Genomic DNA, 26315 nt, shown 5'->3' on the forward strand with positions numbered 1-26315 from the left:
CCTTCAATCTCCAGAGGAGGATGTCGGAATCTGAAGGCGGGAAAGGTGAGAGCAGCCATCCATCCCTACAGACCCTTGGAGCAAGCCTGGGCTCTGCTACACCCCTACCCCTCTGACCCACCCACTGCCTACTGGCCCCTACCCTGGGACAGCCTCTGAAGGGGCAAAATCACATCGCCCTGTTCCCATCCCAGCCAGTCCTAAAGACGCCACCCCCACACTTAATTTCCAAGTGAAACCCAACCTCAATCACAGCCCTGCCCCCTATCCCGATGTCCATCCCAGCTCTAACTCTAAAGCCAACCCCAAACCTTACCAACCAGAAGGCAACCGCCGGTTAGAGTCCAAACCCTACCCTGGTTACAGACCTTACCATGGACTCTAAAAGTCGCCTAACCTCAGTCTCAACCCCTAGGTGCCAGTGTTCTTACTGACTGTGGTCTATGATTTTCCAGAGAGATCACAGACCTTTTCTTTTTTCTTTCTTTCTTTCTTTTTTTTTTTTTTTTTGGCGGAACCGGGGATTGAACTCAGATCCTTGCGTTTGCCAGTCAAGCGCGCTTATCCTACTGAGCCATCTCCCCGGCCCCAACACAGACCTTTTCTTAAAAGGCAAAGCAAATATAGAGCAAGAACATGCCTGATAATAGTACTGGGCTCTAGGGTCAGGCTAACTGGGTTTGACTGCTGATTCAGCCACTTCAGTAAATCATTTAACCTCTTTCTCTTGATTCCTTTATCTGTAAAAATGGAAAAAATACTGCATTCCAGGCATTCCTCTGAATACTGAATTCACTTAATTCTCATTACACCCTTATAATATAGAAACCCTTATTATCACCCCCGTTATACAGAAAGGGAAATTGAGGCTCAGAGGGATTAGCTAATTCACCCAAGGTGACACCCAGCTAACAGTAGAGCCAGGATTTAAGCTCAGACAGCTTATTTTCTCAAAAATTTGGAATCTTAACCAGGCCAACCTACTATCCCTCAGAGACCGAAACAAAGCCCTGTGAACTGGAAGTAGCCTTAGATAAAAAAGCCCAGTTCAAAACTCAAAATCCCACTCAAAACTCAAGCCCTAACCTTGATTCTAATTCTAATCCTAACTCATTCAAATACCCAGTCTGACCCCAAATTCCAGACAAACTCCACTCCCATCTATAGGCACCTGCTTAAAATCCATCACTCAAATTTAACCTTAAATTTGCCTCCAGTTATAAACTCAAGCCTATCACAAGGCAATTTAAACTCTATCCCCAGTCAAATCCTGCATCATTCGGAAAAGTACCTTTGTCTCCTCTCCTCGCCTATAAATTCTCCCTCCACCCCCAATATTAATCTTAACACTAACTCTTGCCTCCATCCTTAACCAGAGTACCCTCAACTCTCCCTAGTTTTGTATACCCTTCTTTCCTTTCAGAGGGATGGGATCAGGCAGGAAGCAGCTATTATTGCACTAACATTATACCAATTCCTGACTGTTTCTCCACACAGACACGAACCCAGAGCCGAGTCCAGCCAATGGGGCAGGACCTGGGCCCCAGTGGGGGCTGTGCCCTGGGCCTCCAGCTGTGGGGGGTGATAGTGAGGCATCAGGCCTGGGAACCCCTAGACGAAAGACTCAGCACAGTAAGCACAAGATGGTGGCAGTGGCCAGTGCCCAGCGGTCACCCAGGGCGCTTTTCTGCCTCACCCTAGCCAATCCCCTTCGGCGGTCCTGCATCAGCATTGTGGAATGGAAGTATCCTGAAAGACTAGGGGCTATATTCAGGAATAAGGGTCACCAGGGTTTCAAGAGTCAAGGACTGGGTCAGGGTGGGAATGGAGGAAAGCTGAGGTTGTCAGTGTTCAAGGGCCAAGAAATGGATTGGAGGGGGAGACCAGAAAAGGTCACCAGGAGTTTGAGTGTCAAGGACTGGATCAAAGCAAGAGTTGGAGATGATTATGGTTTGAGGAGGGGGTGTCATACACAGAGCCTCGGTCAGAGCAGGCTTTAATAATGTCAGATCCAGCCACCTCTAAGTCAAAGGTCAGCACTGGGTGGGGTGGGCCCCTAGGGAACCTGCGGTTTCCAGTGCCACTCTGTCTGGGTCCTTGACTATGTCCACCTGAGGCCCTTTGACATCCTCATCCTGCTGACCATCTTTGCCAACTGCGTGGCCCTCGGAGTCTACATTCCCTTCCCAGAGGACGACTCCAATACTGCCAACCACAACCTGGTGAGGCCCTGCGGGTCCCCAGCCAGAGCCAGCGCCAGCAGAGGCACAGCGCACGCCTCCCAAGCACGCCCCATTCCGCTCCGACCACACAGCCCCACCTTCCATTCTGACCCCACAACCCCCGCTCCACGCCTGCCGCTCAAAGCCCCCTGCCGCTCAAAGCCCACCCCCCCCCAAAAAAAAAAAACTCCCCGCCCCGGATCTACCCCAGGAGCAGGTGGAGTACGTATTTCTGGTGATTTTCACTGTGGAAACGGTGCTCAAGATCGTGGCCTACGGGCTGGTGCTGCACCCCAGCGCTTACATCCGCAATGGCTGGAACCTACTCGACTTTATCATCGTTGTGGTCGGGTGCGTGACTCCGGGAAGGGGGACACACGCATACATCCCCACACGCACACATTCTAGCTCGGCTTCCTACCTCCAGACCCGCCGAATTCCGGGCTAGTGGAAGCTACTGCTTCTCGGCGCCCTTATTCAAAAGCCAGAATCAAGAATATTAACACATTTTAAAACCATTTGCTTTTTCAGTTACAAAGGCTTGTACTTTTTTGAGCAGAAAGGATGGGTGGAGGAGAGCCCAAGACCTGATCCCCGCTCTCCGGTCCCGTGTTCCTCCATCAGGCTGTTCAGCGTGCTACTGGAGCAGGGACCAGGGCGGCCAGGCGACGCCCCGCATACTGGAGGGAAGCCTGGGGGCTTCGATGTGAAGGCGTTGCGGGCGTTCCGGGTACTGCGGCCACTGAGGCTGGTGTCTGGAGTCCCGAGTAAGTGGCATTCCTTCCGCTGGGGGTTTGGGCTGGGATGGGCTGGGGTGGGGTGGAGCTAAACCCTCCCCCGCTTCCCATAGGTCTGCACATCGTGCTAAACTCCATCATGAAGGCGCTGGTGCCGCTGCTGCACATCGCCCTGCTCGTGCTCTTCGTCATTATCATTTATGCCATCATCGGACTCGAGCTGTTCCTCGGACGCATGCACAAGACGTGCTACTTCCTAGGATCTGGTCAGCTAGCCTCCCCCTCTCGGGACAGGACGCACTCCTTCCCCAGCCTCCCCGACCCCAGCTAGTTCTCAAGACACCCACTCAGATTCACAAGACCCTGCCCGGGCCCAGGCTGCACCCCTACGTGACCAACCTCCACCCCTGTACTCAAGACCTGCCCCCTGCTCAGGTCTCCCTGTTCTTTGCAAGACTGTTCAAAGTTTACTCTATCCTCACATCCCTATTGATAGTATTTACAGCTTCCCAGTGGTTCTAAATTCCAGAGATTGCAGAAATCAGGCTCCAGAGATTGCTTTGCCTCAGAAAAATCTAGGACCCTAAGTCAAACTTCCCAGGAGGGGGAAGTGCTCCCCAGTAGCAGGGACCATGGGTGGGTCATCACCTAGCCCCAGCCCTGGTTTTCCAGCAGATGTGGAGGCAGAGGAGGACCCCTCACCCTGTGCATCCTCGGGCTCTGGGCGAGCCTGCACGCTGAATCAAACTGAATGCCGTGGGCGCTGGCCAGGGCCCAACGGTGGCATCACCAATTTTGATAACTTCTTCTTCGCCATGCTGACTGTCTTCCAGTGTATCACCATGGAAGGGTGGACTGACGTCCTGTACTGGGTGAGGTGGACAGTGGGCAGGCAGCTCGGCAGCGGCCTGTGCTCCTTCTCCCTAGCTCCAGTGGGCACGTCAGCATGACTTCAGGAAGTGTGCCCTCTCTCTTCCCAGATGCAGGATGCAATGGGGTACGAGCTGCCCTGGGTGTACTTCGTGAGCCTGGTCATCTTTGGGTCCTTCTTTGTCCTCAACCTTGTGCTTGGTGTCCTGAGTGGGTAAGAGACCTAGACATTCTCCCCCACTTCTGCAGTTCCAGGCCCCTTTTTGTACTGGCAGACTCCTAGTCATCCATCAAACCCTATCTGTAATATTCCTTCCAACTATTTTATCTAAGCATCTGTGTGAGGCATTGTTTTAGGATGGAGCAAGGCATGAAAACCCCTGCTTGCCTGCATATTTCATTCAATGGGGGAAGACAGGTAACAGCAACATGCATAGCAAGCTTGTGCATACACAGACCATGTGCTGTGCAAAGAAAGGCTATTGATAGAAATAGCTGGATCTCACAATTGGAAGTAGGACCATCATGCCATTTGTGGTAGTGCACACTTGTAATCCCAACTACTCAGAAAACTGAGGCAGAAAGATCAAAAGTTCACGGCTGGCCTGAGCAACCTCGCAAGATCTGGTCTCAAAATAAAATTAAAATGTCTAAGGATGTAGCTCAGGGGTAAAGGGCCCCTGGGTTCAGTTGCTAGTACTGCAGGAAGGAGGAAGAGAGGAGAAGAAATAGTGACATCAAGACAGGCATCATTGAGAAGGTGTTTTTTGAATAAAATGTAACAGAAGGGGCCTGTGTGGCTATGTGAGGAAGTGTTCTAAGCAACAGGAACAGCCAGTGCAAAAGCTCAGAGGCTGGATGTGCTTGGCAAGTTCAAAGAGCAGCTAGGAGGCTAGTGTGACTGGAATGAACCCTCTGCCTTTCTCCCTCAGAGAGTTCTCCAAGGAGAGAGAGAAGGCAAAAGCAAGAGGTGATTTCCAGAAGCTTCGGGAGAAGCAGCAGATGGAGGAGGACCTTCGGGGCTACCTGGACTGGATCACACAAGCTGAGGAGCTGGACCTCAACGACCCCTCAGCAGATGGCAACTTGGGTTCTATGGCTGAAGAGGGCCGAGCTGGTCATCGTAGGCAACTCTAGTCTAGCCCATTGCCTGATCCATTCATGCCTCAGATGCAGCCCACCCTCCTAAGACCCAACCCCAAGCTTTGGTCATTCCAGGGCCAGCTCCTAGCTCTGGCTCAGGACACAGAATCTAGACCCAGCCTCAGATACAGACTCCACCTAACACCCCTTTCCCTAGATGTAGCCCTAACTCTGCCCCCAGGCCATCCTCCCCAACTGTACTCTCTGTCCCCACAGGACCACAGCTGGCTGACCTGACCAATAGGAGGCGTGGACACCTGCGCTGGTTCAGTCACTCAACTCGCTCCACACACTCCACCAGCAGCCATGGTGGGGGCCCAGTCAGAGCAGGGGTGGGGTGGGCAGGCAAAGGAGAAAACCAAAGGTAGGACCTAGGGACTCAGGTCCTGACCTCTGCCCCTTTTGACCCACAGCCAGCCTTCCAGCCAGTGACACTGGCTCCATGACAGAGACCCCAGGCGAAGAGGACGAAGAGGAGGGGGTTCTGGCCAGCTGTACACGCTGCCTGTGAGGATCCCCAGCCTTTGACCACAATTGGCCCAAATGCAGTCAGACCCTGACCTTGGTCCTTACTTTGGCCCCTGACTTAACCTCAGGCCCCAGCCACTGATGCCCTCTTGGGCTCTTATGATACCTCTCTATTCACCCCTTCTTTTCCAGGAACAAGATCATGAAAACTCGAGTCTGGTGAGTAGGGGAAACTGTGCAACTTCTTGGTCCTGCAGCTTTGAGATGCCCTCACCTCCATGCCCTCCGTGACCTCTGCCCCCAACCTCGGCCGCCCATGGCTTAGGTCAGCTACCTCGGCAGTGGACTCTCTTTCCTCCCAGCCGCCGCCTCCGCAGGGCCAACAGGGGTCTTCGGGCGTGCTGTCGGCGGGCTGTGAAGTCCAACGCCTGCTACTGGGCTGTGCTGCTGCTCGTCTTCCTCAACACGCTGACCATTGCTTCAGAGCATCATGGGCAGCCGGTGTGGCTCACCCAAACTCAGGGTGAGCCCTCCACCCTCTCCCATAAGCCCTACTCCCTCCATTCCAGGATTTCAGAGCCAGGGTCTCCAGGGAGCCTCAGACCCCAGACATTGCTCCCTCCACAATGAGAAATAGAGAAACCTCAGCCTGTCCCAGGCTACATTGTAGTTTCCACCTATACGGCATCAAGCCCTGTTCTTGGTGCTTCTCTTATAAAAACTCAACCGCTCTTCACTACAACATTAAGTGAATTAAGTGCTAAGGCTCAGAGTACTGGTCACCAAGGGACCGAAGTTTTAAGCAACCAAACCCAGGACTCAGCTCCTGAATGACCAAGCCAGAAAATGGAAACCAGGTAACCTGGCCCCAGAATCCAGACCTATAACTCCACACTGTCAGAGCAAGTTAACCCTCTTGTGCCTCAGTTTCCCCATGCACAAAATGAACACGGTGATAGTGTCCACACCCAGGGGTGATTGGGAGGATTAAAGAGTTACAGTAGAAAGTGCTTAGAGCACTGTATAGCCCACATAATGCAAATTCTTTACAAGAGTCAGCTGTTGTTATTCCTCTCCAACTCTGCTCGAGTTCCAGGCTCCTCAAAACCTTACCTACTCTGACCTACAAACTCACCTAGATCCCTAACCTCAACCCTATGCCCAGCCCACATCGGACCTAATTGTCACCGTGTAACCTAGCCAGCCCAATCATCCTGGCCCCTCTCCCCACAGAGTACGCCAACAAAGTGCTGCTCTGTCTCTTCACGGTAGAGATGCTCCTCAAGCTGTATGGTCTGGGTCCTTCTGTCTACGTCTCCTCCTTCTTCAACCGCTTTGATTGTTTCGTGGTCTGTGGGGGTATCCTGGAGACCACTTTGGTGGAGGTGGGCACTATGCAGCCCCTCGGCATCTCAGTGCTGCGGTGTGTGCGTCTTCTCAGGATCTTTAAGGTCACCAGGTGTGTATGGGGAAGAGACTGAAGCCCCAGACACTACCCCAATGGCCCAGCCCCAGCCCCGGTGACAATTTCATCTGCATCACCATTCATTTAGCAAACATCTATTGAGCACCTACCACATGCTGTGCTCTCTCCTGGGCCCTAGGGAAACATCAGGAATCAAAGCAGGCAAATCCCAGCACTCAGGAGGCTGAGGCAGGAAGATTGCTCTGAGTTTGAAGCCAGCCTGTACTGCATGGTGAAACCCTGTCTCAAAAAGACAGACAGACAGACCAAGGAAGGGAGAGAGAGAGAGAGAGAGAGAGAGAGAGAGAGAGAGAGAGAGAGAGAGAGAGAGAGAATATGTTCCATCCTTCAGGGAGACTGGAGTCTACCAGAGAGAACACCTATTCCATTTGCTTCCTAGCCTCACCCTCAAGTCCTGCTTTCTCTAACATTACCCCCAAGCCCATCCCCAAGCTCATCTCCAAGTCACCAAAACACCACCTCTAACCCCAGCCTAGTCATGCATCATCCTCATCCACAGCCCACTTGCATCCAGCCTCAAGGCCAGCCCCCTCTCACCTCCTCCCTAACCCCCAGGCTGATCCCCATCACTCACCAGCAACTACAGTGCCATTTTCTATCCTCAGACAAAGCCCCAACATTTCTCAGCCCCATCCAGCTGCAACTTCATTCCCTGACCCAGCCCTAATCTCATTCCTATAACTTCTCCTCTTCAAACCCTCAATCACAACTTTCTCTCCAAACCCAGGTTTTGTTTTCTGTATTTTAGTGAAGGGTCTAGAGGGTGTTCAGGGTCTTACAACTAGATCAGACTCATAGTGATTCTCCTGTTTACAGCCTCCCAAATGCTGGGATTACAGGCATGCTCCACCACACCCAGTCTCAATCACAGTCTCAGTGTACCCCAGGGGCAGGGCTGGGGCTGGGGCTGGCACAACAAGCCCAGGGATCAAACCCTGGCCCCTGCGCCTGCTTGCAGGCACTTTAATCCACTGAGCTATTTAGCCAGACCTTCAGATTTTTTTAATGTATTTGGTATAGGGTCTCATTACTCAGCTCAGACTCAGTGATCCTCCTGTTTCAGCCCCCCAGCACTAGGATTACAGGCGTGCATCACTATGCCTGCCCAGTCTTGGTGGCCAGGGATCGAACCCTGCACTTGCTTAAGCAGGCAGCTTAGTCCATTGAGCTATCTTGCCAGTCCTCCAATCCCAGATCTTTACAATATCATCCCCTGCATATCCCAGTCCCAACTGGAAACCCAATTCTAGCTTCGCCAACTCCCATCTAAAACTCCATTTTTAAGTGAGGCATGGTCAAGCACCCTGTAATCCCAGCACTAGGGAAGCTGAAGCCGAAGGATCACTACAAGTCTGAGAGACTAAATAGTGAGTTCAAGGCCAGCCTGGATTATATAGGGAGACCTTGTCTCAACAAAACAAAAACATAAAAATCCTGTATCCTAGCAGAGCATGGTTACACACACCTGTAATCCCAGCATTTGAGAGGCTGAGGCAGGAAGATCAAAAATTCAAGTCCAGGCTAAGGAGATAGCTCAGAGGTCTAAGTGCCTGCCTGGCAATCTCAAGGACCCAGGTTAGATCCCTGGTATCACATGCTATGTGTGCCATGCCGGCCACTGAAACCAGGCATGATGCTGCATGCCTGTAATCCCAGCACTGGAGAGGCTGAGACAAGAGGATCACTACAAGTCCAAGCTGCATAGCAAGACCCTGTGCCAATTAAGTAAATAAATAGATTTTAAAAATAAAAAAGAGGGCTGGGGAGATAGCTCATCAGTTTAAGTGTCTGCCTGGTAAGCACAAGGTCCTGAGTTCAATCCCCAGTACCAAAAAATAGTAATAATAATAATAATAATAATAATAATAATAATATAATAATAATAAAAGAAAATTCAAGTCCAGCCTGAATGATTTAGTAACTAAGGAGAGTGATCCTATCTCAAAAGATAAAAAACAAAAAAGGTCTAGATCTATATAGCTCAGTGCAAAGGCTCTGGATTCAGCCTCCAGTAACTTCCATCCTAACCTCATCTCCACTGTGCCCCAGTGCCAGCCCAAACCCCAAACTCATCTGTCCCTTCCTGTCTCACTCACACCACACCCCAAGTCCCAAATCACCTCTAGCCTTCACATCAAGCCTATTCGAACCCACTATGCCTCAGCAGCCTGGAGCCCTGCCCTGGCCGCTGCGTCTCCAGTGCTGTGCAAGCAAGCCTGACACCTCCATCTCCTCCCAGGCACTGGGCCTCTCTAAGCAACTTGGTGGCATCGCTGCTCAATTCCATGAAATCCATTGCATCCTTGCTGCTGCTACTCTTCCTCTTTATCATCATCTTCTCACTGCTTGGCATGCAGCTGTTTGGGGGCAAGTTCAACTTTGACCAGACTCACACCAAGCGAAGCACCTTCGACACCTTTCCCCAGGCCCTCCTTACTGTCTTCCAGGTAGGGCCTAAAGACCTTTAAATGGGTGGACTAGGGGGACCCTAGTGTTAGAGGGGCTCCCAGGAGCTTCATGGTGACCTCCTACCCCCAGATCCTGACGGGAGAGGACTGGAACGTGGTCATGTATGATGGCATCATGGCCTATGGTGGCCCCTTCTTCCCAGGGATGCTTGTGTGTGTCTATTTCATCATCCTCTTCATCTGTGGCAACTGTATCCTTGAAAATTGGGAGGCTGGATGGTGGAGAGTAGGGTGGCCAGGACCCATCTTTGCAGCCTCAGCTCTCCCCAGACATCCTGTTGAATGTGTTTCTTGCCATTGCTGTGGATAACCTGGCCAGTGGGGATGCAGGAACTGCCAAAGACAAGGGCAGGTGAGGTGTGGTTCAGACCCCAAGACAGTCCCTCACTGATATTCCTGGTTGGAATCCCCGTACACATCCTATACAACAGAGATGCCTTTAGTCACCCTGCTAATTCCCACCTCCAGACGCAAGCTGCTGGACCTCACTCATTCCACATGTGTTTGTTGAGCACCTACTTTGTGCCAGATTGTGTTGTAAATGCCATAGAAAAAGCAGAGATCAAGGAAGGAAGGATCCTTGATTTTTATGGAGCTGATGTTCTAGTTGAGGAAGATATGCAAAATACAAAGAAATGAAAATGTAATAAAATAAATACATGTTAATAGTAACTGATAAAGAAAAAGCTGAATGAAAGGAAAGAGAAATGATTGCTATTTTGGTTAGGAAGGATTTTATGAGGAGGAGAATTTGAAAAGAGATCTGAATAAAGTGAGGGAGTGATCCATACGTATATCTGGAGAACAGCAAATGCAAAGGTCCTGAGGCAGTAATGTTATGACATTTAGAACAAAATACCAGAGCTGGGGCCACGGCTCAATGGTAGAACACTTGCCTACTATGTATAAGGCCCTGGGTTCCATCCCCAGCCCTGCAAGTAAATGAATACACAAAAAACACCAGTGAGGCAAGAATGCAGTTAGCAAGGAAAATGATAGAAGGTGAGGTCAGATGGTGTGGGGCAGAGGGGTCAGGCTGAGGGCATTCGGGGCCAGGGTGAGACTTCAGCTTTTGCTCTTGGTGGCAGAGCACTGGGAAGGTTGTGCACGGGCTGGGTATGCCAGCCAGGATCTCACAGGCTCCCTCTGGCTGCTGTGAGAATAGACTGTGGGGGTGGGGATCGAGGGAGGACCTAGGGGGCCCAAGCAAGGTCTGTTCTGAGCCCAGTGTGGCCCATGTCTGTCATCCCAGGACTCAGGAGGCTGAGGCAGGAGGGTGGTGAGTTTGTTCACATCCTGGTTTACACAGCAAGATGAGAAGGAAGGAGGGAAGAAAGCGGTGAGGCGAAGAGGGAAGGAGGGAAGGAGGAAAGAGGGCAGGGCTGTCAGGACTGCTAGAACCCTTGCAGCCTTGCCCATCTGCTGCCACAGGTAACAATTAGCCCCCCTTTCCTCATGCAGGGAGAAGGGCAGTGAGGGAAATGCCCCGCAGGAGAATGGAGTGCTGGTGAGTTAGAAGTCTGAGTGCCATCTACACCTCACCCCTGCACCTGTACCTGTCTGTGGATATGGCTTCCACCCTCCTCCCCTGCCTCTGTGCCCTCCCCACCCCGTGTCTATTCCCTGCATTTCCTCTGCCATCAGTGACTGCCCTCTTTCTGTCCCCAGGTGCCCAGCAGGGAGAATGAGGAAGAGGAGGGTGTAAAAAGTGAAGGAGCGGGCAAGTTGGCAGGGCCAGGTGGAGGATGAGGAGGGGGCTTTGGGGACAGAGCCCAGGCAGAAGGCTCCTGACCTCCAATGCCTTCCTCGCTAAGGAGCAGCCTTTTTCAAGGTCTTCTTGAAAAGAATGAGCTTGGTGTGTGGCCAGCAACATGTGAGACCACTGAGGTTAAAGAAGCAGCAGATATTTTGTTTGATTAGAGAACTTATCAATCTTTACCCATATTATAAAACGGTGTGTACAGACAACATTCACCCAACACACATGCATCCAGCTCCTGCTGGGTCCCCGCCACTGTTCTAAGGCCTAGGCACATAGCGGTGAACAACACAGACCCAGAGCCCTTCCCTGAGGAGCTGACCTGGGAGGGAATGATTAGCCATGTCCCAAGAGCTGTTCCTGCTGCTTTTCACCCATTTTCTTAGTGAATTTTCCCTTTTGCTCTTTTACCAGTGCCAGAAATGGAGGAAGAAGAAGAGGAAGAAGAAGAGGAGGAAGGGGGTGTGGGGCATGCAGAACTCCTGCAGGAAGTTGTACCCAAAGAGAAGGTGGTTCCCATCCCTGAGGGCAGTGCCTTCTTCTGCCTCAGCCAAACCAACCCGTGAGCACCAGGCTGGTCAGGAGGGGCAGGGGCAGAAGGTGGCTGGGAGCTGCCAAGCAGGGGCTGGGCAAGCTGTATCCTTCAGGTCCTTCCTGGTGAGCTGTGGTCCTGGGTTCTGAGCACAGCCCTCTCCCCACTCCCTAGGTTGAGGAAGGCCTGCCACACGCTCATCCACCACCATATCTTCACCAACCTCATCCTAGTGTTCATCATCCTCAGCAGCGTGTCACTGGCCGCTGAGGACCCTATCCGAGCCCACTCCTTCCGCAACCATGTGAGCCTAAGTCTGGGGGCTGGGGACACTCCCAGGGTGTCCTGCTTGGCAAAAGCCAGGTCCAGGGTGGAGAAAGGATAAAGAGCCCTAATAGGGCTAAGAAAGAGGATCAGAAGCAACAGTGACACACACTTGAGGAGGTGCCAAGCAGGGATTAGTACATGAATCGGAGGGCAAGAAGGTTGTGCTCAGAGACTAGGAAGGCCAGGGGCATCTGTGTAGCTGGATAGAGGTAGGGGAGCTCAGATTTGAACACTAGGGCTAGGGGTTTTGCCCTGTGGTGGAATGCTTGCCTATTGTGTGCAAGGTTCTTGGTCCTATCTGCAGCACAGAAAAGGAGGATGTGATGGTACACACCTGTAATCCCAACACTTGGAGGAATGTTGTGAGTTTGGGGCCACATGGGCTACACAGTGAGTTCAAGGGCTGCCTGTACTGCATAGCAAGGCCCTCTCTCAAAAAAGCTGGCATGGTAACACACTAATCCTAGCACTCTGAGAGCCTGAGGAAGGAGGACAGCAAATTCGAGCTCAGCCTGGTCAACTTAGCAAGACCCTATCTCAAAATTGAAAAAGAAAAATTAAAGATGGGGATGCTGAGGGTGTAGCTCAGGGGCAAAGCCCTGGGTTTAATCCCCAGTGTCATGAACATACACACGCCCCAAATTTAAGTTCTAAGGGTGGGTTATAACTCACTGGTACAGCACTTGTTTAGCATGTATGAGGCATTCAGTTAGATATCCAGCAGCACGAAAAAGGACCAAATTTGAACCCTAGTCTCTCTGATAACCTAACTTCTAGCTTGTACAGAAGTCCCTCATAATAATGAGGGAGAGAGAGGCCAAGTTACACAGAGAGGTACACACACCTACAGGCCCTTTCAGTCATGACTCAGTGGCTGACCCTCTTCCTCCCTCCTCCAGATTCTGGGGTACTTTGACTATGCCTTCACATCCATTTTTACTGTGGAGATTCTACTAAAGGTGACTAATGTGCTCCAAAACATACCCCCAGTGACCCCCATATACTCCCCACCTGCCCCCACAGTCTGTCTCCCTGCTCCCTGCTCCTCCTCCTCCCCCAACTTTCCCCAGGTCTGAAGTCTAGCCCAATGCCCTCTGGTCCCCAGATGACAGTGTTTGGGGCCTTCCTGCACCGAGGTTCCTTCTGCCGTAGCTGGTTTAATCTGTTGGATCTGCTGGTGGTCAGTGTGTCCCTGATCTCTTTTGGCATCCAGTGAGTGACCCCAAACCCTGTCCACCCCATTCCTCTGAGAATCAGGGCCAGACTAAGGTCTGAGGATTGCCCCTTCCCCAGCTCTAGCGCCATCTCAGTGGTGAAGATTCTGCGAGTACTCCGAGTGCTTCGGCCCCTCCGAGCCATCAACAGAGCCAAGGGACTGAAGGTGAGCCAGTCTCACCCAGACCCACAGGGCCCTGCCTTACCTGCCCCTGGGCCAGGATCACTGATCAAACTAACCATTTGCATCAGTGCATGACCATGCAGCCTGGACCTGACACATAGCCACAACTCTGAGCACTCACCATGTAGCTGGACCTATATTCTGTACAAATGACCAAACATTCCTTGCTGGTGGTCACATTTCTCTACTTTGGGTCCCTGACCTGTGGCCACATATCTTCCAAATGCTTATTCCTGGTCGGTGCCTACACAGCCCCAGCCCACATCACTGCCTTTTGGCCACATGTTCCTGACCACACATCCTCATCCCAAGTCCTTGAGCTACATCTACCAGCAGAGTCCCCCTGGCCACTGTGGCCTGTGTTGTGCATCAACCATATGCATGGATGTGTGCAGCATGTCGTACAGTGCGTGTTTGTGGCCATCCGGACCATCGGAAACATCATGATCGTCACTACACTCCTGCAGTTCATGTTCGCTTGCATTGGCGTACAGCTCTTCAAGGTAGGAAAATGCTGCAGGGAGGCCTGGCTTGAAGTCAAGATGACAGGTTAAGTGCAAATCCTTCTTGACACATGTACTTCCTACAGGGGAAATTCTACAGCTGTACTGACGAGGCCAAACACACACCCAAAGAATGCAAGTGAGTATCTGAGGCCTTGCCCTCCATGGAACCCAGGACCCCTAGACCTCACCAAGGCCGCTCAGGCCCCTAGAGCCTCCTCTCAAGAGGTGCAGGGGCCCCTAGGTTTCCTCAAGGCCCCCATGAGCTCAAGATGCACCCTCCAGAGCTTTCCCAAAAACTACAGAGTTCCTCAAATCTCACCCAGCCCTCAGATGCCCCCAGTGACCACCGCCAAGTGCCTCTCTGCATTCCCAGAGTTACCTACATTCCCCTGCAGACACAACATTCTTGTCCCTGCTCCAAATGTCCAACTCCCTCCTGCAGAGGGTAGTGGTTACACCGTGAGCTGTCAAGTCACAGGTTCCTGGTGCAAACCCACTTCATAAGGTTTGAGAATGTTTCTTCACTGTGATGAGTCCCACTTAGGGCAGCTAAAAATTGGGAACCAAAGAGCATCTGTCTCCCAAATTCATTGGGAAGCATCATGAGTGGCTGCAAGGTTTGTGGATTACACTGTAATCCACCTGAACACCTAGCACAGTGTGTGGCATATAGTTAGTACTGACAAATGTTAGCTATCGCCAAGTATTGCTTCTTCATTATCACCAGTATCATCACGAGTATGATGATACGGCACCAACTATGTGCCAGACATTAATCTTATTTCTCATTTATTGACTTAATTACCCCTTGTCACTAGTCGAGCAATGGGTTCTGCTATTTTGTTTAGTTCATAAGTGGAAAAAAATGGAAGCAGAGAGGTTAAAGGTCCACAGTCATCCAGGCAGGATATGGAGGGGCAGGATTTGAACCCAGGTTGTCTAGCTCCACCAACAGGCCATGCTACCTCTATGTGAAAGACCCCAGGGCCTTTGTCACAGCTTCCAAACCCTTTCACCCACCTAGTTTGTCTACAATTTCCACAGGGGCTCCTTCCTGATCTATCCAGATGGAGACGTGTCACGCCCCCTGGTCCGGGAACGGCTCTGGGTCAACAGCGATTTCAACTTTGACAATGTTCTCTCAGCCATGATGGCTCTGTTCACTGTTTCCACCTTTGAAGGCTGGCCTGCGTGAGGGGCAGGGCCCTAGGGGTAGCATAGAACTGGGCATGGACTCAGGGATTGGTGGGATCTCCTGAGAGAGGTGGGAATGTACCTTGGGGATGGAACGCAGGTTTCTCAAGACTGAGTAGGATGTTCTGGAGACAAGTGAGTGTGAGGACTGAGTAGGGGGTTCTCAGAGCTGGAGATCTGGATAAGAGAGCTCCAGGAATTAGGTAAAAGTTTCTGAGGCCAAGGATTGGTTTGGTTCTGGGTAAAGGTCTGGGGGTACTGAAAGAGGGGTTACTGAAGCGATAGAGAAAGTGATTTCCAGAGAGTTTTTAGAGAGTTGTACACAACTTTGAGGTGCAAGTCGTGGATTTCTAGGGAAAATGGCACAGGAGATTGAAGATGATGCACCAGGGGGTGCAGAGGTCTTTATGGGGTTGTAGGGGAGTTCCAGAGAGCTGCATGGGTAATGGATTTGGAGGTTTGTGGGAGGTTGAGGGTTTGTGAGAACTTCAAGGGCTTGATGATGATTCTTTGGAGGAATGCATGGGATGTCTGGACCCTGAGGATCTGGGACAAGGGATTTAGTGCCTTTTCAGGGATCTTCTGGAGCATAATAGAGATCCTAAGGATCAAGGTTGGGGACTTAGAGGTCCGTGGGGTGCCATACAGAAAATTCTCTGTGATAAGTGGTCTGGGAGTTGGTCTGCTGGGCTGGGAATCCCCTCCACCTCTCCCCCACCCTCATTGGCTCCCACAGGCTGCTGTACAAAGCCATTGATGCACATGCAGAAGATGAAGGCCCCATCTATAATTACCATGTGGAGATCTCCGTGTTCTTTATCGTCTACATCATCATCATTGCATTCTTCATGATGAACATCTTCGTGGGCTTTGTCATCATAACTTTCCGTGCCCAGGGTGAACAGGAGTACCAAAACTGTGAGCTGGACAAAAACCAGGTGATCTCTGAGCCCTGACCTCCTCCTCACAGCCACCAATCCTCCCACCCCACTTTGTGGTCCCCTACTCACTCATGTCCTGCACCGGTATGCAGCGCCAGTGTGTGGAGTATGCCCTCAAGGCCCAGCCGCTCCGACGTTACATCCCCAAGAACCCACATCAGTATCGCGTGTGGGCCACCGTGAACTCTGCTGCCTTCGAGTACCTCATGTTCCTGCTCATCCTGCTCAACACGGTTGCCTTAGCCATGCAGGTCTGAGCTCCCCATCATGATCCCTGCCAGAAGTCTGCCCCTGGTCTTTCCCCCACAATCTCTTGGGAACCATTATAAATTCCTTAGCTGAAAGTAACAAAATCTCTTGGCAGACTTAAGCTATAAAGATACTTGCCAAATTTCTTCAAGCTTAAGGCCAGAATTGTAAATTATATTCTGATTTCATAGATGTAAGAAGAGAAAACAGTGATCTGTGGCCATTGTAAATTGTCATCAATCATAGAATGCACCCCAATTTCAGAAATTCAAAATGTAAAAAGATGTACACCTTAGAGTTAATGAAATGTGGTAATTACCTCACACAATGAGAAGCATAGGCTAGGGATATAGCTCAGTGGCACAGTACCTGCCTGGCAAGCACAAGGTCCATAGTTCCATTCCCAGTACCAAAAGAAAAGAAAAAGAAAGAAAGAAAGAAAGAAAGAAAGAAAGAAAGAAAGAAAGAAAGAAAGAAAGAAAGAAAATAAATAAATAAATAGAGGTAGGTAGGTCATTGCTGATCACTGAACCAGACCCTGTCTTTTCTTTCTCTTTCACTATTCTTGGCAGGTTGACTTTCATTCTCATGGCTGTTGCTTCATGGTCAAAAGACAGTCCCCATAGCTCCAGATATCAAAACCACACTAAAGAAAGGAAAAAAGAGTTGCACCAAGGGGTTCTCTTCCTTTGAGCATTTTAATGGAAAGGAAAATACTTTTCACAAATGCTTTCAACCAACAACAGACTCACATTTATGTCTCTTTAAGAGAATTGGCTTGAGAGACAGAGAGAAAGAGAGAGAGAGAGAGACAGAGAGAGAGAGAGAGAGAGAGAGAGAATTGGCTTTGCCTGTCTGCAAGAAAGCCAGAAAGCCAGGAACCAAGAACTAGGCTTTCCGGTATCCATAACGGAAGACAACAATGAAAGGGTTTTGGCCAAATCATCATGCTCCATGCACCCAGACTCACCTCAGTCCAGGCCAGGCAGTATTTGGTTGTGGCAGGAATTTTCTGCTTCGGGCTCTGTCCAAACCTGATTTTCTCCCCCAGCACTATGAGCAAACTGCTCCTTTCAACTATACCATGGACATCCTCAACATGGTCTTCACTGGCCTCTTCACTATTGAGATGGTGCTCAAAATCATCGCCTTCAAACCCAAGGTGCCCACCAGCCCTGAACTCCCCAACTCTGGACCCACTCCCAACTAACTCAGATTCCTTGGGAGGGAGCACATTCCAGAGCTCTGAAAAAGGGTGGCAACCAGGAAGTCATGACACTGGGGAATGAAAAGGAGCCAGGCACAGGTCTTCAAGTGGCCTGGCCCAGCCCTGCCCCTGTGATGCCCCTTCCCACTACTGGCCCCTGTGCTGCCCTGCTAGCTTAGAGGAGACAGCATGCTTTTTTCTTTCTGCCCACAGCATTACTTTGCTGATGCCTGGAACACATTTGATGCTCTTATTGTGGTGGGCAGCATAGTGGACATTGCCGTCACTGAAGTCAATGTGAGGCCCAGCCCTCCACTAACCCACTCACCCCAACAGCCCTTCCCCCACCTCCATCCCAGGGTACCTTTTACATGTGGGACAGGTGCTCCCCCTCACAGCCTTTCCACTCTTGGGGACTCAATGCTCCTCCTTGTAGCTCTCTCCACTCTCCGTCCCTGTTGGGCTCAGTCAAAGGCCCTTCTGCCAGCTCCCTATTCCATGGTGTGCTGGCACCATAGTCTCCTAAAATGCCTCTCCTGTTCTGTCTGCTGTTGCTTTCATTGCCACTTCCTGACTGGCCGCACCACCTCTACTGATTCCTGCCCTGGCTTCATCATCTCTTCTGACTGCTCCATTGGCTTCATCTCCACCACTAACTCCATCATCCCTGCTTTTCATGGCTGTCATCACCACTGACCACATGCTTGGTGCCATCATCGCCTTCACTGGGTACTACGTGGCCCTGTCACCTGACTGACAATGCTGCTGGCTCGGATCTCCACCCATGGCTTCCTCATTGGGCCGCCTTCATCTGTGGGTTCTCATTTCCACAACATTCTGGCCCCACCACTTTCACCAATGGTGCCCATCTCTTTCCTCCATCATCTCCTTTACCCTCTCCTCTCCCTCACCCTTACTACCAACTTTTTCCACAACCATCTCAATGCACTACCACATACCTTTGCTCCTCACCTCCTACATCTGCTCCATGATACTGGCCCTTGTTCATCTATGATAACCTCTCCCTCTGTTGCCTCTATTTTGGCTATATCTCCCCCAGAATGGTGGCCACCTTGGCGAGGTAGCTCCCAAAGGGCACTCTCTTTTTCCTCCTTCCCTCTCTCCCTCCCTAAAGGTTCTTATCAATGCTCTCTGAGCCAGTGTAGTGGCACATACCTGTAATCCCAGCACTCTGGGAGGCTGAGGCAGGAGGACTGAAAGCTTGAGCCTGGCCTAGGCAACTCAGCAATTCAGTGAGACCCTGTCTCAAAATCAAAAAGAAAATATGGGGCCAGTGAGATAGCTCAGCAGTGTAAAGCACCTGCTTAGGCAAGTGCACAGAACTGGGGTTCAATCCCTGGCACCACATGCCGCACCAGCCCTGCCCCCAAGGTGGGCTAAACCAGTCATAAATAAATAAATAAATAAATAAATGAAAGAAAGAAAAGAAAAGGGTTGGGGTGTAGCCCATTTCAAAGGCCCTAAAGAAATGCTCCCTAGGGCTGGTGAGATGACTCAGTGGTCTAAAGCACCTACTTAGAACAAGCTTAGCAAAGCACAGGGACCGGTTCGATCCCCCAGAACCACATGCCAGCCAGCCCCGCCCCCTGGTGGGCTGAGCTGGCCACACAGACACACACATAAATAAATTTAAAAAATTTTAAAAAAGAAAAAAATGCTCCCTGACCACTCTGAGGCTTGAGTTCTGAGCGATTTGGGGGGCTGAGAGGACAAAGGCATGAGACAGGGAGGTGGCTGCCAAGAATGTGAACTGAGCTGTCCCCACTGCCTCCCCAACCCCAGAGCTCGGAAGACAGCTCCCGCATATCTATCACTTTCTTCCGCCTCTTCCGAGTCATGCGGCTGGTGAAACTTCTCAGTAAGGGTGAAGGGATCCGTACATTGCTCTGGACATTCATCAAATCCTTCCAGGTAATCCCCCGCTCCATCCCTTCATCCACACCTCAACCCCCACCTCACACCTCTCATCCTGCCCTGTTCCTAGGGGCAAACCATGCCCATTTCCAGCTTCCTGGCTTTTCCTGGGTTCTCAGTTCCCAACAATGTCTCTGACCTCCCTGAACATACCCTACTGTGTTCACATTAGGGGAGACACTCATGGTCCTGGCGCTCTAAGGAAAGACTGTGTTTCCCAGCAGGCCCAAGCCAGAGAGAGCAGTACACTCTAGGTTACAGCTAGTTCTCTGCCTGGGCCTGAGTGGCTGTCTCCCCGTTCATGCAGGCCTTGCCCTATGTGGCTCTTCTTATTGCAATGATTTTCTTCATCTATGCAGTCATTGGCATGCAGGTCAGTGCGAACAGTCCCTTGGGTGCCCACCTGCTGGAGATGGGAGTGATCATTGGGTAAAACGGCTCCTACTTGGGAGTGGTAGGTAGAAAGACAGACCAACTGGTTGACCCGGGGTCGAGCTACACACCTGTGAAGTGGAGTTAGCAGTGCCTCAGGGTTGTGAGGATTCACCAAATCTTAGGAGGCAAGAAGTGAGTTGGAATATGTCGGGGCACATGTCAACACATTCACCCCCTACATGCCCACAGATGTTTGGCAAGGTGGCTCTTCAGGATGGCACACAGATCAACCGAAACAACAACTTCCAGACCTTTCCACAGGCCGTACTGCTTCTGTTCAGGTGACATCTTCCCACTTCCCCACCATCTCAGCCCCCAGCATGTCCACACAACCTCTCTAGACCCCAAACTTCGTGGGCTATGGAGATAGCAAGGCACTAAATAGCTGAGACCTTCTCTGGCTATGATCTGAGTGGTGTTTTCTGGCTGTAAGCTGCACCTCCTCGTTAGTCTGCAGTGCCCTCACCTGTAAGATGCAGGTCATCCACATGGCCACACTAGCTGTTAAAATTCTAAAGTGCTATTTGTACCAGGTGCAGCCCTGAAGAGAAGCAGGACATCGCCTCACTTCCCCAGACCCCACAACACCACTTGCCATGACTTCATAGCCTTTCCTCCAGGATGTCACCTCTGTGTGATCCCCCCTACCAGGTGCGCCACTGGTGAGGCATGGCAGGAAATAATGCTTGCCAGCCTTCCTGGAAATCGCTGTGACCCAGAGTCTGACTTCGGCCCTGGAGAGGAGTTTACCTGCGGGAGTAATTTTGCTATTGCCTATTTTATCAGCTTCTTCATGCTCTGTGCCTTCCTGGTGAGAACCGCTTCCCCACCACTGCCACAGTTCTGGCCATGAGTGGTTCAGGGGTGTCCAAATGATGCAGGCAGCCCAGCTCTTGAAAACTGGCCTGGGGCCGGGGAATATAGCTCAGTAGAATAAGCGCTTGCCTAGCAAGCGCAAGAGCCTGAGTTCAATCCCTGGTTCCGCAAAAAAAGAAAAAAGAAAAGAAAAGAAAACTGGCCTGCTAATAAGGTCATCCCTGGGGTTCATGAGCCAGTGACCATAGATGATCACGGCATGGCCAGGGAGATAGTTCAGCAGCATAAGCTCCTGCCTGGCAAGCGCAAGGACCCGAGTTCAATCCCCAGTACTGCATGTTTTGCCAGCCCCAGAACCCTAGGCACACAGTGATGACACATGCCTGTAATCCCTGCAATGGGGAGGCTGAGACAGAAGGATCACTATGAGTAGTGAGACCCTATATCAAAAAAAAAATCATTGCAGCCTCCTACAAATACCTACGGGCCTACTCTCTTACCTACCCCTCCCCTGTTTATCGGCCCACAGATCATAAATCTTTTTGTGGCTGTGATCATGGACAATTTTGATTATCTAACCAGAGATTGGTCCATCCTGGGCCCACATCACCTTGATGAATTCAAGAGGATCTGGTCTGAATATGACCCTGGAGCCAAGTATGTCTTCTAAACCCTTATCTGGAAGCCTAGTGGACAACATACTGCTCTCCACAGGCCCCTAACCCCAGAACCTGATACCTGTGCATTCTATTACTTAGTCAATAGGTACACCAAGTTTCCCACTGCCCCATTCTCTGCCCTTTCCCACTGTCCTCCAGTTCTTCAGAAAAAGGCCTTAGGGTGTGGGTGGGAAGAGGCAGGGATGAGCTGGTGGACCCTTAAGAAACAGGTAGAGTGGTATTGCCAATCTATTGGTACCTCCCCAACTCCCCCAGGGGCCGTATCAAGCACCTGGATGTGGTTGCCCTGCTGAGACGCATCCAGCCACCCCTAGGCTTTGGGAAGCTGTGCCCACACCGAGTGGCCTGCAAGGTCTGGTGCACCTATCCACTCCCCTATCCCCTGGGAGGCTGTCCACAATGTGGGGTGGCCACACTTAGGACTTGGAGTGGGTGGGGATGAGAGGTCACATCCTGTAAGGTTTCTCTCCTGGCTACTCATGCCTACAGACCTGGCATTTTCCCAGAGTGGGTTTATATCTTGGATATTTGCAGAGACTTGTGGCAATGAACGTGCCCCTCAACTCAGATGGGACAGTGACATTCAATGCCACGCTCTTTGCCCTGGTTCGGACCTCCCTGAAGATCAAAACAGAAGGTATGGAGGGGAGGGCTAGAAATGAGAGAGTCTCTGGGGTGGTGCAGGCAGCAAACTCAAGTGACAGACCCCATTTCTGGGTGACTTTGGTTTCTCTAGGCATGTCCCCTCCTCCTGTCCAGCAGGGCAATGTGCAGCTATGGTAGAACCCTCTGTGGAGGGCCTTCCTACTTTCTCTGCCCACACTCTCCTCAATGCAGGAAACCTGGAGCAAGCCAACCAGGAGCTTCGGATGGTCATCAAAAAGATATGGAAGCGGATAAAGCAGAAGCTATTGGATGAGGTTATCCCTCCTCCTGATGGTGAGCTGCCCTCAAGTTCCTTAAGCCCAGATGATTACTTGAATGTCAGACGGTTGTTTTCTACCCCCAAACCAGCACTCACCTGAGGCAGGAGGAGCCATTGCTGATTGGCAAGAATTAGGGAGGTAGTAGGGGGGCTGCAGAGGACACCTGCAAACCAAACCTCCAGGCACTCACTTGGAATGTTATATTCACTGCAATGAGGGTCTGGGCCAGAAAGTTCTAGATAGTATACTTGGCATTTGTAATTGTCCCTTTCCACTTTTAAAATTAGAAGTAATTTGGAGAACTTACTTAGCCAATCCTTTTAGATTTATGTGTTTCTTCAGTTACATGTACTGTAGAATGTACTTGGCTTTGACTTACACTTTTGAGCAAGGAATATCCCCAGGTCACTATGTTTGACATGGTGAAATATAGCTGTGCTTTTTAAAATCTTTTCTCTTTATGAAGTGTCTGCCCTTTTTCCCTTGTCCCCAGAGGAGGAAGTCACCGTGGGCAAATTCTACGCCACATTCTTGATCCAAGATTACTTCCGCAAATTCCGGAGGAGAAAAGAAAAGGGGCTACTGGGAGCTGAGGCTCCTTCAAGCACATCTTCTGTCCTTCAGGTCTTTGGGGTGGTGTCTGGAATGGCTGAGGATGACCTTCCTCTTGACCTCCTGAAAGCCCTGTTACAGATTAGGAAACTGTGGTCCCATCCCCTCACATGCACTCTCCTGCCTGGGAAGCAGGCCCATGGAGGGGAAGTTCAGACCCTGTGCCGTCCACTTCCTAATTTTTCCACTCCTACAGGCTGGCCTGAGGAGCCTACAGGACTTGGGTCCTGAGATCCGGCAGGCCCTCATCTCTGACTCGGAGGAAGAAGAGGAGGAGGAGGAAGAGAGGCAAGAGAGAGTGGAGGAAGAAGCTGAGAAAGATCCAGAAACATATAAAGTGAGCACAATTGCTTTTCATTCCCCCCAGAAACACTTGATTGTAAAGTATTCCCTCAAGCCTGAGTGACTTTGACATTATCTCTGAAAAGAAGCCCCCAAGATGGGTCCCCACCACAATGGGAAAATAGTTATTCCAAACCTAACTTTGGCTCTTGGGGGTCAAGACCAAGATTCACCCCCTGAGGAGCTCATGGGTCAATAGACGACCAAGTGACTTAGCTGTAACATTAATGAATACTCAGGCCTGTGACTCTCTACGGGCTCCTGTGGGTTCCCAGCCCTCATCCCGCCGAAGCTCCAGGATTTCTATGTCTCTGCCTCTTGGGAACAGAGTCCCAGATTCACCCTCCCCTGGGCCCAGTGATGAAGATATGGTGGGTCCCTACTCCAGACAGCCCACTGTACCCCAGCCTGGAGCCCATAGCCACAGGTATGGCCAAACATCTGGGGAAAGGTCATGAGGGGAGGCAGGAGTGAGACACTATATCAGGGTATGTGGAAGAAGCACCTAGAAGCCTTCAAGTGGAAATTTGGGAAAGATGGAGGTGTTTCAAGGGTTCAGGTGGGAACAGAAGGTAACTACAGTGTCTTATGAGAAAGGCAATGCAAAGGTTTGACCCAAAAACCACATGCTGGTTGTGGTGGTTCACACCTATAATCCTAGAACTCTAGGAGGCCAAGGCAGGAGGATGGCAAGTTCAAGCCCCGCCTAGACATTTTAACACCTTAACAAGACTCTGACCCAGAATAAAAAATAAGGGCTTAGGATGTAGCTCAATGCAAAGGCCCTGGGTTCAACCCCTAGTACTAGAAGAAAAAAATCATAATGCCCAGTGTTACATAGAAGATGGGGCCTGAAATGACAGGAACAGGGGCCCAAAGCCACATATTGAAAGAGATCTGCCTAAAATGCCTCTTTCCCCAGGAGAAGTTCAGGAGTTTTCATGTTCACCATCCCAGAAGAAGGAAGTCCCCAGCCCAGGGGAACAAAAGGTCATGACCGACAAGACGAGGAAGGGGAAAGCCCTGAGCGGTACACTGGCTATGTCACATAGGATAAGCCCATGATCTGTGGGGCAGAGGGCAGGGCTGTGAGTACCCCAGCTTGGAGTCCAGACCTGGGTTCACTCCCAACCCTCCTTCCTCACAGGGCCTACTACGTGGATGAGCAGGTAGGAACTCCCACACACTCAGTCCTTTTGCCGCCGCACCGACCCCAGAGATATGTCAATGGGCACCACGCACCACGGCGACGCCTGCTGCCTCCCACACCTACAGGTGAGAGAGTAAAGATGGCCCCTGACTCTGCCAAGGGCCAGCTAGACAGAAAGCCAGGGAGGCACTGCCAGTGTTCTTTGCTCCCAGGTCAGAAGCCCTCCTTCACTATCCAGTGTCTGCAGCGCCAGGGAAGTTGTGAAGATTTACCCATCCCAGGCACCTATCACCGCGGACAAAACTCAGGGCCTAGCAGGACTCAGGTGAACCAGGGGAGGGCTGCTGGGACCTGCAAGGGTCTGGGAAGCCCAGGCTGAACTTCAAACACACTGCACATCAGGCATTTCTGAAGGATGAGACATACATGCAGGAATGCACATAATCTTCCCTCACTTAAGAGATGGACACTACTCCTCCCAGTTTACAGATGAGGAAACCTAGGCTCAGAGAAGCTTATTCACCCAAGATCACATAGCCAGTAAACAGGAGAGCTGACGCTTAAGCCCTTTTTTGCTCTAGCATAAACTCAAGTCCAGAGCTAGGGATATAGCCCAATGGTACAGCACTTGTCTAGCATGTACAAAGCCCTCAGTTCCATGCCCAGCATCAAAATACATAAATATAAACAAACTCAAGTCCAATATACATCCACTCAGTTTGTTTCCAGCTCTGAATTGGGGTGGAGGGACAGGATTCACAGGAGTGAGTCCTAGACCCTCGTACCCACCCTTCAACCTCTGTCCCTTGATGTTTATTCTGCTCCAGGGTTCCTGGGCAACCCCTCCTCAGAGAGGTCGGCTCCTATATGCACCACTGCTGTTGGTGGAGGAGGGTGCAGCAGGAGAGGGATACCTGGGCAAATCTAGCAGTGCACTGCGCACCTTCACCTGTCTGCATGTGCCGGGAACCCGCTCAGACCCCAACTACAGCAAGAGGGGCAGTGCTGACAGCTTGGTGGAGGCTGTGAGTCCAGAGGGGGTGTGGGCAAGAAGGCTGGTAAAAAAGAGGAAAAGGTGGGAGCCTGGGAGGATGTGGAAATGGTCCCCAGGCTTTGTGCTGTACAAGTAGACATCCCTCTGCTCACCATCTGGACCACCACCCCTGCACTTCCCTGAACAACCTCATGGGTGCATCATTCATCCACACTGACCCCTCTGTAAACACAGTGCCTTTGGCCACCACTGATCCTACCTGTGCTCCTAGGTGCTCATCTCCGAGGGCCTAGGCCTCTTCGCCCGAGACCCTCGCTTTGTGGCCCTGGCCAAGCAAGAGATTGCAGATGCATGCCGTCTGACACTGGATGAAATGGACAGTGCCGCCAGTGACCTTCTGGCTCAGGGAACCAGCTCACTCTACAGTGATGAGGAGTCCATCCTCTCCCGCTTTGATGATGAAGATCTGGGAGATGAGATGGCCTGTGTCCATGCTCTCTGAATTTCCACCCTTTCCTCCTGCTCAATAAATCTCATGCCTTCCCCTTCCAAAAGAAGACAGGCACAGACCACACACCGCTGTATTTTGGTGTCTTTGCACTGAGGGCCTGAGGCTACACAGTAGTCACCAGCCATCCATCTTCATATCCATCCCCAGTTCCAGCCCTGAGCCACTGCCCACACACTGGTATTTCCAGAAACCAGGACAGCTAGGCCTGATTATTCAGCGTCAGGGAAGGAGGGAGGAGGAGGAGGAAGACACAGCAGCCAAAAAAAGCTGGAGACAGAGTGTAGGTGGTGGGGGAGGAGGAGAGCGCTGGGCAGAGATGTAGAGAGAGGAAGTCAGGGTTCTTGAATGGGGACATGAAGCAAAGATTCCACAGGGGTCAGTCAGGTCCAGCTGAGGAGGATAGACA

General features: G+C 51.2%; 1 protein-coding gene across 4 annotated transcripts; it reads left to right on the forward strand.

The window, feature by feature from the left end:
- Positions 1 to 25900, forward strand: Cacna1f (calcium voltage-gated channel subunit alpha1 F). 4 transcript variants are annotated; one of them, XM_004646278.1, is made up of 48 exons: positions 1 to 45; positions 1498 to 1744; positions 2117 to 2222; positions 2434 to 2573; positions 2847 to 2989; positions 3073 to 3225; positions 3635 to 3831; positions 3940 to 4043; positions 4762 to 4952; positions 5189 to 5281; positions 5386 to 5479; positions 5633 to 5659; positions 5803 to 5963; positions 6674 to 6899; positions 9166 to 9373; positions 9465 to 9585; positions 9665 to 9746; positions 10856 to 10901; positions 11063 to 11132; positions 11568 to 11715; positions 11860 to 11989; positions 12912 to 12971; positions 13118 to 13224; positions 13306 to 13393; positions 13807 to 13914; positions 14001 to 14053; positions 14962 to 15108; positions 15848 to 16049; positions 16145 to 16303; positions 17353 to 17463; positions 17722 to 17805; positions 18569 to 18589; positions 19312 to 19440; positions 19751 to 19816; positions 20068 to 20159; positions 20530 to 20689; positions 21224 to 21351; positions 21630 to 21726; positions 21909 to 22011; positions 22212 to 22313; positions 22794 to 22924; positions 23109 to 23249; positions 23494 to 23681; positions 24177 to 24284; positions 24402 to 24529; positions 24617 to 24729; positions 25232 to 25429; positions 25670 to 25900. In XM_004646278.1, exons 1-48 carry the CDS (start codon positions 21 to 23, stop codon positions 25898 to 25900), a joined length of 5967 nt encoding a protein of 1988 aa, XP_004646335.1. In that variant the 5' UTR covers positions 1 to 20. The 4 variants fall into 4 exon arrangements, with proteins under 4 accessions (XP_004646335.1, XP_004646336.1, XP_004646338.1 ...); XM_004646279.1 differs by having other exon boundaries at positions 11574 to 11715; XM_004646281.1 differs by having other exon boundaries at positions 21 to 82; positions 1727 to 1744; positions 11574 to 11715.
- Positions 25901 to 26315: the final 415 nt, after the last annotated feature.

The sequence above is a fragment of the Octodon degus genome, unplaced genomic scaffold, assembly GCF_000260255.1.
Source record: "Octodon degus isolate 3935 unplaced genomic scaffold, OctDeg1.0 scaffold00263, whole genome shotgun sequence".
NCBI classification, from domain to species: domain Eukaryota; kingdom Metazoa; phylum Chordata; class Mammalia; order Rodentia; family Octodontidae; genus Octodon; species Octodon degus.